Source organism: Vanacampus margaritifer, chromosome 2 (assembly GCF_051991255.1).
Source record: "Vanacampus margaritifer isolate UIUO_Vmar chromosome 2, RoL_Vmar_1.0, whole genome shotgun sequence".
Taxonomy (NCBI): domain Eukaryota; kingdom Metazoa; phylum Chordata; class Actinopteri; order Syngnathiformes; family Syngnathidae; genus Vanacampus; species Vanacampus margaritifer.
The window spans coordinates 20,552,147-20,568,790 of NC_135433.1; the positions used below are offsets into that span (position 1 = coordinate 20,552,147).

The 16,644-nt window shown below is 38.9% G+C and overlaps 2 protein-coding genes across 2 annotated transcripts; both read left to right on the forward strand.

The window, feature by feature from the left end:
• Positions 1-320: 320 nt before the first annotated feature.
• Positions 321-2,360, forward strand: psmg3 (proteasome (prosome, macropain) assembly chaperone 3). Its single transcript, XM_077558858.1, has 3 exons — positions 321-467; positions 1,205-1,432; positions 1,512-2,360. Exons 2-3 carry the CDS (start codon positions 1,214-1,216, stop codon positions 1,662-1,664), a joined length of 372 nt encoding a protein of 123 aa, XP_077414984.1. The 5' UTR covers positions 321-467; positions 1,205-1,213; the 3' UTR covers positions 1,665-2,360.
• Positions 2,361-2,780: 420 nt separating this feature from the next.
• tmem184a (transmembrane protein 184a) lies at positions 2,781-16,617 on the forward strand. Its single transcript, XM_077558857.1, has 9 exons — positions 2,781-3,269; positions 3,691-3,912; positions 7,038-7,203; positions 9,524-9,614; positions 9,869-9,944; positions 11,450-11,541; positions 12,268-12,437; positions 12,506-12,703; positions 15,245-16,617. Exons 2-9 carry the CDS (start codon positions 3,691-3,693, stop codon positions 15,475-15,477), a joined length of 1,248 nt encoding a protein of 415 aa, XP_077414983.1. The 5' UTR covers positions 2,781-3,269; the 3' UTR covers positions 15,478-16,617.
• The last annotated feature ends 27 nt before the right edge of the window (positions 16,618-16,644 follow it).

The following is a 16,644-nucleotide window of genomic DNA, read 5'->3' on the forward strand; positions in this document are numbered from 1 at the left end:
TTCACATTATTATTATTATTATTATTATTATTATTATTATTATTACCACTACTACTATAGTAGTAGTAGCAGCAGCAGCAGCAGCTGTATTGACAAATGTAGTCTAATGAAAAAACATTGGAAAAAATAAACATCCACCAAATCAAGTTACTAGGATAAAATTTGTTGTAGTTCATTTATTTACAGCGCTAATATGTTAGTTTTTATTCTCCGTCTTGTATGCTTGTTGTTGTTGTTTTTAAATATATATTATTTTAAATTAATTTAACTAATACGTTTGCGGCGAGATGAGGGTTGAGCAGTCGAACGCAGAACGGAAGAACAGCGTCATGACGTCATGACGCAGACGTCGTTTTGCTGCCCTTGTTCAAATTGATAACAAAACAGGAAGCGTGTTTGGCTAACTTTCCATGCAACACATTCACGCGTTATTTCTGTAAGTGAAGCTTCCCAGTGGTTAACGAAAGGTAAGGAATCTCTTCAACCTTGAAATAGTAAAGCTGCACTTGTCATTTTTGTCTAATTTTGTAGCGTGAAGCCGTGTAGCGAGTGCTTGGCTAATCTTAGCATCGGAGTAGCGGACGTCAAACAAAAGCCTCTGTCGCCAAACATAGAGCGGATTTTAGAATGAATTATTTTGAAGGCAATGTTATCCTGATTCTTCGAGAGTATTCCCGGCCAGTTCTGTGGTGAAATAATGTAGTCTAGGGGTGTCCAAGAACGATCCTCTACAGCTCCTATCTCGCCCGTTTTACGGTAGATGTTTCCCTCCTCCAACACATCCGATTAAAATGATCAGGATCGTTATCAGGTTTCTGCAAACATGACTTGATGACTGCTTGATTGATTCAGGTGTGTTGGAGGAGGGAGCCACCTAAAACAGGCTTGATAGGGGCTCTCAAGGATTGGACTTGGGCACCCCTGATGTAGTTGGCTATTAAGCATTTGACAGGGAAGCTGCAAATTATAGTCATTGTTGTTTCTTCACCTTTTTGAATGCATAAATCAATTGTATTTGAGGACGCCAATAAGAATAGAATAATGTGATTGTTATTGTCTTGAATTAATGTTCTACCCGATCTACAAAGCTATCGTATTATTTTTTGGTGTGGCATGACATGTACAATACATATTCTTGCAAACTGTCCTGCTTTTTATTATTCATTAATAAAATATTCCTGAACTCTGGTGCTCTCCTCCCAAGGTTCACACCATGTCTACGGCTGAGCCCATCATCTCGTCCAGACAGACGCAGAAAGAAATCAACGGCATCACCACGCAAGTTGTTTGCACAGAGTTCAGTAATTACATATTTATTGTCATAACACAATACAGTAAGATCGGAACGCTGGTGTCCGTCTCGCCCGAGTCCAGGTGCGATGACTTCAGCACTTCAATATTCTCCACCAAAGTGCTGCTGGGAAAGGACGAGGTATGCGGGATGAATTTGTTGGAAAACGTTACTGCTTACTACTGTTCTGTATTGCATATATTTTTCTGTTTGTTTTCAGCCAATGACACATGTGTGTGGCAAACACTTTGGAACGTTTGTATCGCAAGAAGCCGGCAACAGGCCCGTCTTACTGGGACTGGCGCTCAAGGACTCCTCAGTAGACGCAATTACGCAAATGAAAGAACTCATCAAAAGCTGTCAAGTTTGGTAGGAAGGTTCAAAGTGGACAGAAGGATGCCCTATAATATTTTTAGGATTTTTATTTTTTTAGTTCAGTTGTTTGTTTTTAAAGCAGTATAAAGCAAGATTCAGTTTTCATTGATTATAGCGGCACCATATGGACAAAAGTGTTATTGTTTTTCCTTGAATGAAGATCACATTTCTCATGAGGACCAGGGCATATCATTGCGAAATCCGGATGTCCCAGGCGCCCGCAGTTGGACTGCATTACATTGTTTCCAATAGCTATTTTCTATTTTTTTCTTTACACAGCAGTGTAACATTTCTCAAATATGTTAACAGCAGACGTTGGTTGTGATCTTACTTTCTTTATTGTAAACACACAAAACGGTTGTGTTTTGTGTTTGTGTGTGTTGCAGTTTTCCCACCATCCACCTCAAAGTTGTTAAGTGCCAGTAAAAATGATACAGACACCCTCAGGCCATGACAAAGGTTTAATTTTTCTAGCTGTAAGCCAATGTTTCAGCCGCAGAATTATGAAAATATGAATTGAAGGTTGAAAAGTTAATTAGCGGGGCTTTAATAGCAATCTGTAACAAATGTGTTGTCATATTTTACGAGTTTCCATACATAACGTTCAATTGTTTTGCCATTTGCCATGTGAACATGGTTTATTATATTATTATGTTTATGTTTAGACTATTTCAATAAAACTGGCCACAGATAAGATTTGTCCATCATCCATTATTTTGATCAGTGGGCCACAAAGCTACCGAGGCACAGAGAGATACAGAGATTTTTTTTTTTTAAACAGAGCCTTATTTAATTATAAAGAGTCATTCCTTCAGATACTAATGAACATCCCTTACATACTGTGTGTGTAACGATGTTAAAAATATCCTTAATGTCATTGTTTTACCCAGAAATGTGATCACTTTTTCTACAGTACAAAGTACTGTACTCATACATTAAAAAAAAATAAAAGCTGTAAAGTGTATACTGTAACTGTATATAATTATTTAGGCAAATATTATGATTATACTCTTACTCGTGTGCATGACAAGTGAGCAGTGCGTAAGTATTCCGATATGATACAAATCACCTACCGAGTGAAGTCGACTCAAAAGTCTGCCAAGTCCGAGGCGTCTCCTGGGGCTATGAAGGCATCACAGTGACGACACACGTAGAGATGTGGTCACGTGACGCATTCACCTGTTTCACCCAACCTGTTTATACGCTCGCTTCCCAAACCTTGGTGTTACTGTTTTCCCTCGATACTTTCGCTTTTCAAACCGTGTTTGGCAAATTTTATTCAACGGGCGACGGTAGAAACAGAACCTTTAAAGTTTTTGTCGTTTAAGTGTATGTGTTGTTCCCCCACCCTACGGACTTCGACCTCACAGAGTGTAAGCTTGTGGCCTACCTGAAACAAACAAGGAAGTTCAGACGGCCAGTACTCCCCGTCGAAGTCTATTCGACGGCCCGCTAATAAATGACGCCTCACGCGCGCTGCCGCTGAACCTGAAAGGCGATTAAATTCTGATGTTGATCTGCTGATTCTTGCCCCGGGACGCTCCTTCGCCGTTTTGTGGACCGTAAACAGGATAAAGTCGCATACGCCGCCGATCGGGACAAGGTGAGCTTTCTTGGATACAACATTAGGTACACCTGGCTTTACGACTTAGTATGTCCAACAACAACAAAAAGAAGCTCTTTCTAATAGTTTGGCTACCATAAAACTTAATAAGGATTTGATCAGTCAGCATATGTGTCTATACATATTATGTTTAAATTAACCGAAGTTTGAGATTTTACTGGTAGAATCTGTGATTCTGCTTATATCTACTGTTTGTTGATGCGTAATGTGATGTCTTTCTTTGTTTAAAACACATTGAGTTGCCATGTGTATGAAATGTGCTATAGAAATAAACTTGCCTTGCATTGCCTTACTGTACATTATGTAAGTCTACCAAATTATTTGACAAACAATGCAAACTCTAAGTTATTTTCTATGACAAATAAAGTTAGCTCTCATTATGACGATGTGTGTTTCTCAGATGAGCATCTCCGTGACAGACATGGACGAGTTACTGGAGAACACTTCCATCGTCCACCTGAGCGCCCCAATCCTCCCAGACAGGGCAGACCTCTCCAACATGACCATCATTCGCACGGCCAATGGTACCATCCTGGAGGACTGGATTTTTCTGAACACCATGACCGCTCACGCCCTCTCCGGCATCTTTGTGTGGTCCGCCTTGCTCATCACGTGCCACCAGGTAAACAGGATTTATTTAGAACCTTTACAGTTAACATTACATTTGTAACAAACATACAAATGTTAAAAACAAGTTAACCACTGTTACGTATACTCAAGGGACAATATTATGCTTTTTTTTTCATATGGTCAAACTACTTTGTACACAAAAGATCAACAATTACAGCACAACTAAAATCTACTTGACACACTGCTTGAAATCTCTCGATTTTGGGAGGGCACATTCAAATGTTGAGTTTGACTTTTGAAGGGTCATGCAATGAACTCAACGTTGATCAACTTAGATGATCAACGTTTTAAAAAGCGACGCACAACAAACCTAGCTACATTTTGTGGTGCAGTGGATCCCCACATATTTGCTGTTTGCCATTTGCAAATTCACCTATTTGGGGGGCGGGGGGTTGTTGAAATCAGTGAATTATTTACACAATTTCACTATTTGTGGGGAATAGAGTAGCTAGCGGGCCTGACAACGCCAGGAGTCCACTGTATTTTCAGATATGTCAAGAGCAGTGGTTCCCAAACTTTTTTTTTTGTACAACGATCATGACCAACTTTAAAGTCCAATAGCGCAGTCGGCCTTAGTATTGATAATCAAACACAATGCGTAGTTTGAACATTAACTTTGCAGTTGAATGTTGGAAAGTAAAAAAAACAACAACTACTACTCACTGATTTAACTAAAATCTATTGCACATGAGTTAAAACATAAGCTATAAAAGATTAAATGAAACTGTATTGTATATAAAAGTTAAATGCAACTGAACGGTACTTAGCAAATGTACTGTATTGGATTTAAAAAAAAAAAATTGTTACTGCTGTACTTATTGCATTTTACTTAATTTATTTTGTGTTTATCAGTGTTTTTGTGGATTTGTGGGGGGAAGGAGGGGAATATTTGGGGTTACATTTGTTTTCCCGATGCATTCCGTGGGAATCCATTACATGCAGATTTTCGCTATTCACCAGCCCTGTCCCTCTCCCCCCTGAATAGCATCGTTACACAATATAGTTTTACATTGTAATATCACCCTTCACCACAAGATGGCAGTCACGGCTTGGTTGAGCTTGCACTGGGTTTTACAACGTGAGTAGGCTTAATCATTTTTTGGGCGGATTTGGAATGGCATGCAGGATACACTACCTCAATAATATTACAATTTTGAGTGAGCTGATTTGTAGAAAAAATTAATTCTTGCACACTGCACCGAATGTTGGTTTCAGTAGTTTTATACCGTTGTTTAATAGTAATCTTTATGCACGAGTCCTTTTCGCTGGCAAAAAAAAATACCAGTATGTCATTTTTTGTTGTTGTTGATTGTTGTTTTGATTATGAAAAAGGAAACAAATGGACAAGGAATCCATTTTTATTATACTGGAAGGTTAGGAAATTGTACTGATGAAAAATTGTGGCCCCCTCCATCATTTAAGATGCCCATTCCTGGCGTAAGTTAATTATAGGCTACAGTGTGTTGGGACTACCGAACAAATTTGGGTTGCGTCGCCGCTGTAGGAATGAAATTCTGTCATAAACTGGGACTCCCTGTATACCACTCTACTGGATATGTTTTCAAGAGCATGCTGGTTTAATGTACACATTATTGAATGCATCAGGGGTGTGCACCTCACAATATGTGTAATCAGAGATGGCTGGGAAATGACACGTGCGCGCACCTCCCTCGCTAGGGGACCAAAACCAATTGTTACATCCATAAAGGTTTATTACCTCACACTTTTCCGAGCTCACTCTTTGAGGCCACACTCGGCTGTCACACACAGCGACGGCTTTCTTTCCAGCTTCATGCCACCTCTCTTTTATGGTTTTACGGCACAACGACATTGCGGTTAAACGGAAGATTCCGATTTTGAACATGTGCCTGCACATGGGTTCCACTGGTGATAATAGCTTATCATGGTTTTATCATTTACTCGGATTGCTGCACCACCAGGAGTGAAATATGTAGAGACAGTGCACCAAGCAAAGTTCAACAAATAAAACAATGAATGCATTTGATGAATCAATTCCAATTATTTGCAGATTTCTGGCAAGCGTGACGATGTTACGTGTCAGTGTGTTCTTCTGGAAAGCATTTTCAGCTTTTAACTCATGCTCAATTAATCCGCTAATGGGTCATAATAATCATCATCTTGGGTGACTGGCGAAGATTTATTTTTATTTTTGGGGGGTGGGGCGGGGCCTGGGTGGGATGAGTTGCTCTTTGGCATACTAATGACAAGACGATATAGGCTATTTTGTATCCACCTGCACATTAGGCAATAATAAGGAACAAGCAAGCTCCTAGTTGCAGTTCTTCTATATGAGTTACTGATTTATACGGTGACAGATGTTTGGCGTATCCCTTTTCTGTGCTTTTTACTAGAGTTGCCCTTTACTCACACAGTCGTAAAGCATCATCAGAGGTTACTCTTCTGCCAGGTGTTGCCTTTTATGATCTCATTGCAAGCCTTGCTCAGGCTATCTCCACATTTACATAATTTTGGGAAAAGAAAAGTGTTCTATCCGCAGTGCAGGAGTAAAAACAATCTCCATCGACATCAATCAAAGGCATGTTAGAGCAACAGGTGTTATCGTAACCAAATTTGAGCCAGCCAAACGGAAGGGAGAACTTCAATGAAAGCTACATTAGTAACAGGGAAGTAAGAGATACTTTTGCAAATGTTCTGAGAAGTTGTTTTGTACAAAACATACTGGTAGTTGGGGCTTGCGTCACATTATGCAGGCCAAACAATGAATCAGCCTGATAGGAAAATGTCATTTGCGGCCTTGATTGTAAGTAATGTTAATGTTTTCATCATTTCACAAACAGCCCTGTCTCTGTTTCTAATAAATCTTCTAAACTTATCAGCACATAGGAGCAAGTTATATTCCGAAAATGAATGATTCCTTCTCAGCTTGAATCTCTGCTGCTGCATTCTTCTGGCATATCTTCACAAAAAACATTTGAAATTCAGCAATTAATCATATCCCTGCTGAACACGCAAAGTGCATTATAATGTCCAAGCAGATGCTCTGAATACTTATTGTATAAATGTGGAATGTTGTTTACATTTGCATGTGCTGCTCTCTTGTAATGTTTTTACACATGCTTTGTGTCATTCTCGCAGATCTACACACACCTGTGCTCCTACACTGTGCCAAACGAGCAACGCTACATCATCCGCATCCTCCTCATAGTGCCAATCTACGCCTTCGACTCCTGGCTCAGCCTGCTGTTCATCAGCAACAACCAGTACTACGTCTACTTTGACTCAGTTCGAGATTGCTACGAAGGTACGTGCGTGCGTGCGTGCGGGATCCCGCAACCTTCCCGACATTCGCATTGTCACCATTTGCCAGTTAAAACAAGGAACTGACCAAACAAGTTTTTCCTCACCAGTTGGAGTTCTTTAGTGGAAAGCTGATACTCCTACAAGGTGTTACAGTAATGCTCTTTTTGTATTTGAAACAATACACAACAGCCGCAACATTAGGAACACCAGCACAATGCAGGAACCAATCTAAGAGGTCTATCAAGAAATTCAGCTTGGAAGGTTTTTGAAATGCTATTTTACCAACCCCCCCCCCCCCCCCCTAAAATTAGTTACTTAAAATTAGTGCTGTCAAAGTTAAAGCATTAGCTAATTAATTAATCACAAAAAAAAGTATCTCATTAATCATGTTTTAACGCAGATTAATCACACTATTGATTTTGACTGCTGATGATCCTTTATCTTGATCGTGGACAGTTACGGTAAAGGTAGCACAGGTTGTGTTTGAGCAATAAACATAACTACATGCATTAAAGTAAAGCATTTAATAAATGTTTGCAAATGACATTCAGAATATTTGTTCAGATCAAAATATTGGGGTCTTTTTTTTCCATTTTAAATGGTGCAAGTAATTAACTGAATAGAAAACGGGGAGGATGATGAGAGTGTGCAGTGGATCAAAAAATGTTAACGATGTCCTCATAACATTAAATGTAGAAAGAATTAGCACATAACAGGTGCTCTTTAAATTCAGTGGGCTAAAAATGTTGATATAAAGCCTTTTTAATGAAGTGATTGATTAATCAAAATTGTAAGATGTGTTTAAGCTGATTAAAAAATATAATTGTTTGACAGCTGTTTTCCTCATCACTCATTTTAAGTGTTAATTCATTACAAATAATAAAATATTAATTAACATTATATAGATATTAGCCTAATAATAATATTGAGTCCAGGAGGTTGCCCATCTTTGACTTGGACGCAGATGCAGATACTGTATCCATTGTCTGACAGTGGTTCACAAACCTTTTACAGTAACAGTGTACCACCTATGAAAAAAATACTCCCAAGTATCACCATTCTGAGTAACATTTAAATACTGTCGTGTAGTAGGCCTAAATGTTCATGTCCCCCCAAAAAACGTGCGCACTACCATCAAATATTTGAAGACGTGCTGTATTCAATAACATGGGAAAGTGTCCAAAAACTTTTGACTGGTCATTTTAAAAGGTACGCTATGTACAGCTAGGCACAGTTTGAAAATTAGCACTGCACTTGTCACTGTCATTACACAATTATTCAATTAAAATGTGTTGAACGTAAAAGGTATGTAACTGAAAGTTTTAAAACAAGCAGTTCTGGAATATCTGAATGAATATCCATCCATCCATCCATCCATTATCTACCGTTTAATCCGGGGTCGGGTCGCGGGGACAGTTGCTTTAGCAGGGAAGCCCAGACTTCCCTCTCCCCAGCCACTTCAACCAGCTCCTCCGGTGGGATCCTAAGGCGTTCCCAGGCCAGCCAAGAGACATAGTCTCTCCAGCTTCGTCCCCGGGACCTCGCGCCGGGGGAACACCTCTATCTGAATATGTTAAGCTTTAATAACGAACAATTCTAATATTAATTTTAATTAATTAATAACCACACTACACCATAATAAAGGATATAGTTAATTATCACACATTGACGGTGTCAATCAAAACCCAGAGTTGTTATCTTTGTAAAGGCAGAATTCTTTCTTTAGCTTCCTCAGCTCTTGCGTTAAATCTTATGGGGTGTGGGTTGTAAATAATTACTGTATATATCGATACTAAAGAGCCAAATACTTCACCCGTGGAAATGAGAATTCCATGCAAAATGAATCACAAGCCAATATGAGAGCAACTAGGGGGCTAAATTTTATTGAGCAGATTAGTTTCAAGTTTGTGGGGCAATTTTGTGGCTGACTGATGGCGGCAGCACGTCAGAAGGCAGGAAGACACCAATCCCATCAGCGACCACGAGTAAATCGCAGCACACACACAACCCCCCACTCTTTACTGGACACCATCTGCATTAGCTTCATTTAATCCCTCCTTTAAATAGCAACAAAGGATTAGAAAGGGATTTCCAAGAGACACAACTCTTGCAAGCCTCTTAATGTAAGAAGTGAAACATTTATTGTTCCATAATGTAGCACTAATTATTCTTTATCACGACCAAGTTGGCTTGGCCTCCTTTAAATGAAGTTATTTTTGAAGGTGATTGGAACTTATTTGAGAATTTTGAAAAAGCTGGCTTGTACTGTACAATGTGTTAAACCTTTTTATTTTCTCAAGTAACTCTTCTTTTTGTTCCAGCTTTTGTCATTTATAATTTCCTGAGCCTGTCCTTTGAATACCTGGGAGGAGAGAGTGCAATCATGTCCGAGATTCGAGGAAAGCCTATTCAGTGAGTTCTCTTCCTTTACATGTTCTTGGTATGGAAGATTAATTAATATGTTTGCTACAGTTGTAATGACATGCCACTCATTGTGCCTTTTCTAAAATAACTGCTCTATTTTGATTGACACTGTCAGACTGACAGACTCGTAACACTTCTACTTGACATTGATTAGCTCTGTAGGCGTATAACAATGTTTTGACTTGTACTGCATTTGCACAGACCTCTGCAATGAAGCTATTGCTTTCCTCTTTCCTGTGCAGGTCAAGCTGCCTGTATGGCACCTGCTGTCTGGGTGGGATGATCTACTCCATTGGATTTTTAAGATTTTGCAAACAGGTAAGCATCACTTTGTTGATACTTTGACTTCACAAACTACGGTCAAATTTCCAAATCGTACGACCTGAGCGACAAAGAAAACTATTTAACAATTTCAAACAATTTGTAGGTGTCTTTATGTATGTGTGACATGTTTCATTTCACACTTGATGGGTGGACATGCACTCCAGAGACCTAACCGTTCGTATACAAGACATTCAAATGTCAAATGCCCATAGTATTTTTCTTTTAAAATAAGGAAATGTGCATCCTTGTTGAGCCTTTGATGGAGTTAACGATGATGTAAATTACGCCTGAACACAAGGTGACTGACTTGATTCACTTCTAGGTGAATTTCAAGGTGATAGAGAATAGAAATTAGAATGTGCAAGCAGTTCTAAAAAGAAAAAAAGAATTAATTCATGTCCTGGTGCTGTGACTAGCATGTACGTCAACATTATTGAACAAAATATCAAAAAAAGATGCCCTTACTGCTTGCATAAGTCAGACCTGATTCATTTTAGAAGCTGAGCTTTGGGGTGCTTGTACTGTAAGTCAGAGCGGAGTAGCTTTGCTTTTAATTAATACTCAGGAGGACACAACACTTCTGCCCTGTCGATCGTTGCCACCAGTGAACTATCGCAGTGCAAATTGTATGAAAAAACGAAGCCTCGGGTAGCTGGGAATTAATAATTAAAAATTGATTTTGCCGTTTTTAATGGAAATTGTCAGAAGGTTGCCAACACACTTAGCAAAATAAAAATGTTGACTGACTCTAATGCACTTTCTTCTCAAGTCACTCTGAAAGCTGTGGACACATTGTGAATCATTCAATGTTAAAGGTTTTCCCGGTAAATAACGTCTCGCTGCGTTGGTGCTGTCTCTCTTTTTCTCGCTCTCAATTAATTTGAGGCAGGAAATACAGTTGACGTTTGGACGAGCTGAGTGTCCTTTTGAATGTCACGCTTGTCAGAGGCTATCATGCCGCCTTGTTTTTCTTTACACACGCTGAGAGACAAAATGGCACCAGAGCTGCCGCAAAGGACAAGCTGAGACTGTACGGATATGCTATTTACTCAAAGCCCACCCTGACCCACCTTATCAAGCCCCACGCCCTCAGACCGTCGCCTTGGAGTGCCACAGCAGCAGTTGGCGTTGAGAGGGTCAACAACCTCTGTTAACCTCACCCAGCAGACGTCAGCACCAGTTGGTCTCTGCTTTCTATTCAAATCCTCTTTGGATTTTGACAACACTCAATTTATGTCGTTAAGAGTTATTTAGTTTTAATTTGCGTCCTTCAAAGTAACAAAAATATTACAAACAGCTCAGTGCAGTTCCAAATCGCTGCAAGCAACAACAAGCTCAATAATAAAATGTATTTTATATATATATATATATATATATATATATATATATTTTTTTTTTTTTAAGGCCAAATATATGATGCAGCTTTTGAATTCAAGTTCAATGGATGTGTATCCGGTGGAGCCTATTGTATATTTTGTGTGTGTGTGTGTGTTTACCAGGCAACTCTTCAGTTCTGCATCGTCAAACCCATCATGGCAGTCATCACCATCATCCTGCAGGCCTACGGCAGATACCACGATGGGGATTTTAAGTGAGCTGCACCTCTCTCTCTTTTTTTGTTTTGTTTTTGTATTTCGTTCATACGCTGCTGTCTTTTCCATCCGCTTGGCTTGCTCTAATGGTCTTGGATATGTGTTAGTGATGGAGAAACTTTGTGTGGCATCACAAAGTCTCTCATCAAAAGCTCTTATTTTTTACATCCCATCTTATGTCCGTGTTTCTTACCATTGGTTTTATCCCTAAAACCACTCAAACTAATTTCAGCTTTGTATGGCTAGTTTCTTAACGTCAGGCTACAAGTGCATCTACTGTCTGTAGATGTGGATTTGCTGCTGCGTTTATGAGTAACGTAACCACTTTTCTTTTTAATGATCTCTCACAGATTGTTGTTCAGCCTGCTTTGTGTTCCTTCCTGCGCCACAGTAATTAGACTATTCATTCCTTCAGGAGGAATAAAGGCAGGCTGACAGTTAAATGAACACAACTCGTTGATCAGATGCATACGTGGGTACAAAGTTGAAACAAGACTCCAGGAGGCCACCTGTGTTGTATGGCTCTAATTATTCATGGATGTTTTTGATTCGCCATTCCAAAATACAAACCTCTTAGGACAAACACAATAATGACGATAGAAATTATCCGTTTCCGCTTGTACTAAAAAAAATAGTTTCTCAAATGCTGAATTGTACAAAGATGAATACATAATGAAGCCAGTTGTCATCTTGTTGTTGTTTTTCTCCTGTCATCTTGTACGCAGCGTGAATGGGGGATACTTGTACATCACCATCATCTACAACTTCTCCGTCAGTCTGTCGCTCTATGCCCTCTTCCTCTTCTTCTTTGCCACCAGCGACCTGCTCAGGCCATATGAGCCCGTGCTCAAGTTCCTCACTATCAAGTCTGTCATCTTCTTGTCCTTCTGGCAAGGTAAGGCCTTGGTGGAAGATTTATATTCAGAACCGAAAAGAGCACTAATGAAGTTGTGTGCGTTTAAGGCATGGTTCTCGCCATCCTGGAACGCTGCGGCGTTATTCCCAACGCGCTCTATATTGACGGACAAGAAGTCGGCGCCGGCACGGTGGCGGCCGGGTGGCAGAACTTCATCATCTGCATGGAGATGTTCTTCGCCGCCATCGCCCTGCGATACGCCTTCACCTGCACTGTCTACCAGGAGAAGAAGAATGATGTGCCACGTGAGTGAAATTGGTTCCCAAGTAAATCCCAATTGCATCGCCATATTCTGAAATGGTGGTGCTGGTTTTACACATTGAGTCATGAGTATCAGCTGGGCACACAGCCAAGATTAAAACAGCTGCTTGGAATTCTTAGAAATACATCCATTTAATTATTGAAAGGGTTTGATTTTCATGCTTAAAGTGGAAGTCAAGTCCAAAATTTTCTTTGCAATATTATGTTCTCTGTCAGAGCCTTCACTAGTCTAAACACAGTATTCTGGTTAATTGTTTGGTAGAATAAGATTTAAGCAGGCAGAAACAGCCACCGTTTTGAGCCATCGAGGAGACGGACATTTTATGCAGCACCACCCCCTGCTGTCGACTGAAATTGACACAGAGTGCCTTTGGGCTTGCGAATGCCACGTGATCTAGCAATAATCATAACGGGGTTAGACTAGGGAGTAGAGAGAATATTTTTATTGCAAAGCAAGTATTTGACTTGGCTGAGTGTATGACCATTGTTGCTGCTATCTCTGGTGACAGCTTAAAGGAGAGGTCAACTGTAAACATTTTTTCACAATTATTGTCATATGTGACCTCACTAGTCTAAACATGGCATTGTGATTAATATTACATTTGTGGAATATTAGTTATGTATCAAAATCCAGCAATATTTATCTGTCTCAGGGGGCGGCCATTTTGCCACTTGCTGTCAACTGAAGATGGCGTCACAGTTGCTCAAGGTTCAGACATCGACCAATCACAGCTCATTTCTTTTCTGAAGCTGAGCTGTGGTTGTTTGGTTATTACCTGAGACCTGAGCAACTGTGATGTCATTTCCATTCAACAGCAAGTGGTAAAAAGACCGCCTTCTGATATTGGTTAAAAAAAAAAGATGGGTTTTGCTGCTTAACTCATATTCCACTAACGCAATATTAACTCATTCGCTGCCATTGATGACAAAAATGTATTTGAACTATTTCTATTAGTTTAACATGTTTTTCCACTTTTGTTAACAAGAGTATGAAAACCTAGATTTTTTTTTATTGTACATTTAGAACAGATATAAAATTTGTGATTAATCGTGAGTTAACTATTGAAGTCATGTGATTAATTACAATTAAACATTTTAATCGCCTGACGCGATAAAAAAAGAAAAAAATATTAACTAATTTGCTCCCAAAAACGTATAAATGCGTTCTATTTTAAATATGACCATGCTCCCAAAGACGTATTTATACAATTTTTATGCTAGAGCATGCAGAAGGCTTTGATGCAGCCTCTGAACTGCAGAGAACGGGTGACGCAATGGTAGTAATTGCAAAAAACGGCCAGCAGGTGGCAACAGAGTTTAAGAGTTCAACCAGGGCCATGTTGCAAAAAGCTAATTTCCCCAGTGTTTTAAACTGATTTGTGAATAATGACGAAACTTAGCTATATTCTAATGCTAATTGCTGCAAAACTGAAACAGATAGAAATATAATAAAAAAAATCCCTAATGAAAGAAGAGACTCTAATCTTTCTTTTGGTAGGTTTTTATAGTTTTTATAGCAATAGAACACAATATTCTGTGGGCCTTGCAAAATCTGTCAAAATCCAGTAAAAACAGCCGGGAGCAAAGGGGGTTGCGTCAGTGAAAATGGCTGGGAGTGAATGAGTTAAAAATTGGGGGCATCATGCAATTACATTTTTTAATTGTAATTAATCACATGACTTTACTAGTTAACTCACGATTCATCACAAATTTATATCTGATCTAAATAGGCAATCAAAAAAAAATAATTCTTGTTAACAAAAGTGGAAAAAAATGTTAAACTAATAGAAATAGTTAAAATGAACGTCTATAGTCGTCAATGGCAGTGAATGAGTTAACCAGATTAACCACTTTAGAATAATGGGGCTGCATAGAAAATATTATTGTAAAAAAAAAAAAAAAAACGAGAAAAAAATAGGGTTGACTTCCCCTTTAATAAAGTAGCTAAAGTTTAATACAGCCAGGTAGGTCACTGTATGCTTACACAATATCGCTTACTAAGGGGTGTTAAGTTATGTTTAAAAAAAAACAAAAAAAAACATTTTAAACACCTTGGTTTTCAGGTCATGGTTGGATTCACAGTAAGGGAATAACAAAACAAGGATTCAGCAAAATTTTAAATAAAACTAACTATTAAAAATAAATTCTCCCTAAATATTTTTTTTTCTAAGTCAATATATGGAAAAAAAATTCAGATACTTATGGCTCATCACTTTTTATCAAATGAGCAGTGAATAGTTGCAACATAACTAGCTTGATCAGTTGGCAAATATTGCATTATTGTTAAAAAACAAAACAAAAAAAACACAAGCTGTGACGTTTGATATTGTTGGGCTCCAGCCTCCATCAGAAGAGCCTGGTAGAGGCACAGTGACATTCACATCTACGGGCCAGTGGTTGAGCAGCACTGTAATTGTTCACGGAGTAGGCACGTTACCAAAGCACAAGGCAGTTTCTTTCTTTTACCCAAAAAACGTTCTTCACCACAACATTCATGCGCTGACATTCCTAATTATCTCCCACAGAGAGCATCCAGTCAATGCAGAGCATCTCCAGTGGTCTGAAGGAGACCATCAACCCGGGCGACATGGTGCAAGATGCCATCCACAACTTCTCCCCGGCCTACCAGCAGTACACGCAGCAGTCCACGCAGGAGGTGGTACCGCCGTGCCCCAACGGGAAAGTCACCTCCACCGCCAGCAAGGGCGCCCGCAAGTCGGACAAAATCATGCTGATCATGTCTGATGACGAGTTCTAAGCTGCCCGATCTAGGTGGGTGTGTCCTCATCACCACTTGCTATATTTCGCAGGGCCCAAAACTGGATTGTATTCATTTTCATCAACAGTGTTGAGCAATGACTGTTTACTTCATATGAACATTAAAAGGATAAAGCAGTTTTGAACTAATATAGCTCAGCAGCATGAGATTTTGCCTTCTTGGCCTTATAACAAACACACATCAATCACCTTTTGTGATACCAGACCAGCAACAATTTGACTCCAGGATTGTGGCAATGGCCGGGAACGCCACTTAATGGACTGCATTTGCCATTTGTTTTTGGGGTGTTTTCTTGAGTCAAGAAACATAGAAGTTCCTGGACATACATTTTGGAGCAGGTACTTCAAATTGCACAATACTGTATATCACTGCAGGATATTTTGTATGTATTGCATGCATTTTCATGTCACTGTGTGCCACTTACAAAGTGGGAGTCGTATTCATTTGAAATAGTGGAACATCGAAGGCAGATTTTGTAGCGTCTGCACTATTGTGAAAATATTTGGCAAAGCCTCTTAGTATCAGGGTGACTATTTATAATTCTGTGAATTCTCTTTTAAAATATTTACAGATTTGATTGTAATTCTCCTATACAGGTGCATCTCAGTGAATTATTATTTAGTGGAAATCTATTCAATTCAAAAATTCAAACGCATAGATAATCACAGATTCATTAATGAGTCTGATTTATTTGATTTTGTTATTTTGATGCGTAGCTCACAGCTAACAAAAATACAATGCAAGAAAGTTTTATATTGCATAAGAAACTATCAAAATGGTCTTTAATATCGAAGGTCAGAATTGGCTTCTTTTTTTTTTTAAAGTATTTTCCTGTTTTTTAATTAATCTATATATTAGTTTAACTTCTTCTAATTTATTGAGATGCATCTGTAAACATTTTGAGTGTACGATGTTCTGAGTTATCAAGAGACTGATTTAAAACAATATATTAAAAAAAACACACAAAAAACTTTGTAGACTGGCAATTTTTGTACGTTTGTTGTCATTTTAATACCCATTTGTACCAGTCATTGCTGTCTTGAGATGAGAGCAAAATGAACTTGCATACGGGTCCAAAGTGGAATTTGAAATAATACCAAATAAAGACTCCTTTGTGTATGTGTGCGTGTTTGTGTGTATGACTGA

Bases quoted from the DNA above. Each gene is read 5' to 3' on its own strand.
- psmg3 (XM_077558858.1), top strand. From the start codon at position 1,214: ATGTCTACGGCTGAGCCCATCATCTCGTCCAGACAGACGCAGAAAGAA. The intron at 1,433-1,511 runs GTATGCGGGATG...GTTTGTTTTCAG, and splicing joins TGCTGCTGGGAAAGGACGAG to CCAATGACACATGTGTGTGG.
- tmem184a (XM_077558857.1), top strand. From the start codon at position 3,691: ATGAGCATCTCCGTGACAGACATGGACGAGTTACTGGAGAACACTTCC. The intron at 7,204-9,523 runs GTACGTGCGTGC...TTTTTGTTCCAG, and splicing joins AGTTCGAGATTGCTACGAAG to CTTTTGTCATTTATAATTTC. The intron at 11,542-12,267 runs GTGAGCTGCACC...TCTTGTACGCAG, and splicing joins TACCACGATGGGGATTTTAA to CGTGAATGGGGGATACTTGT.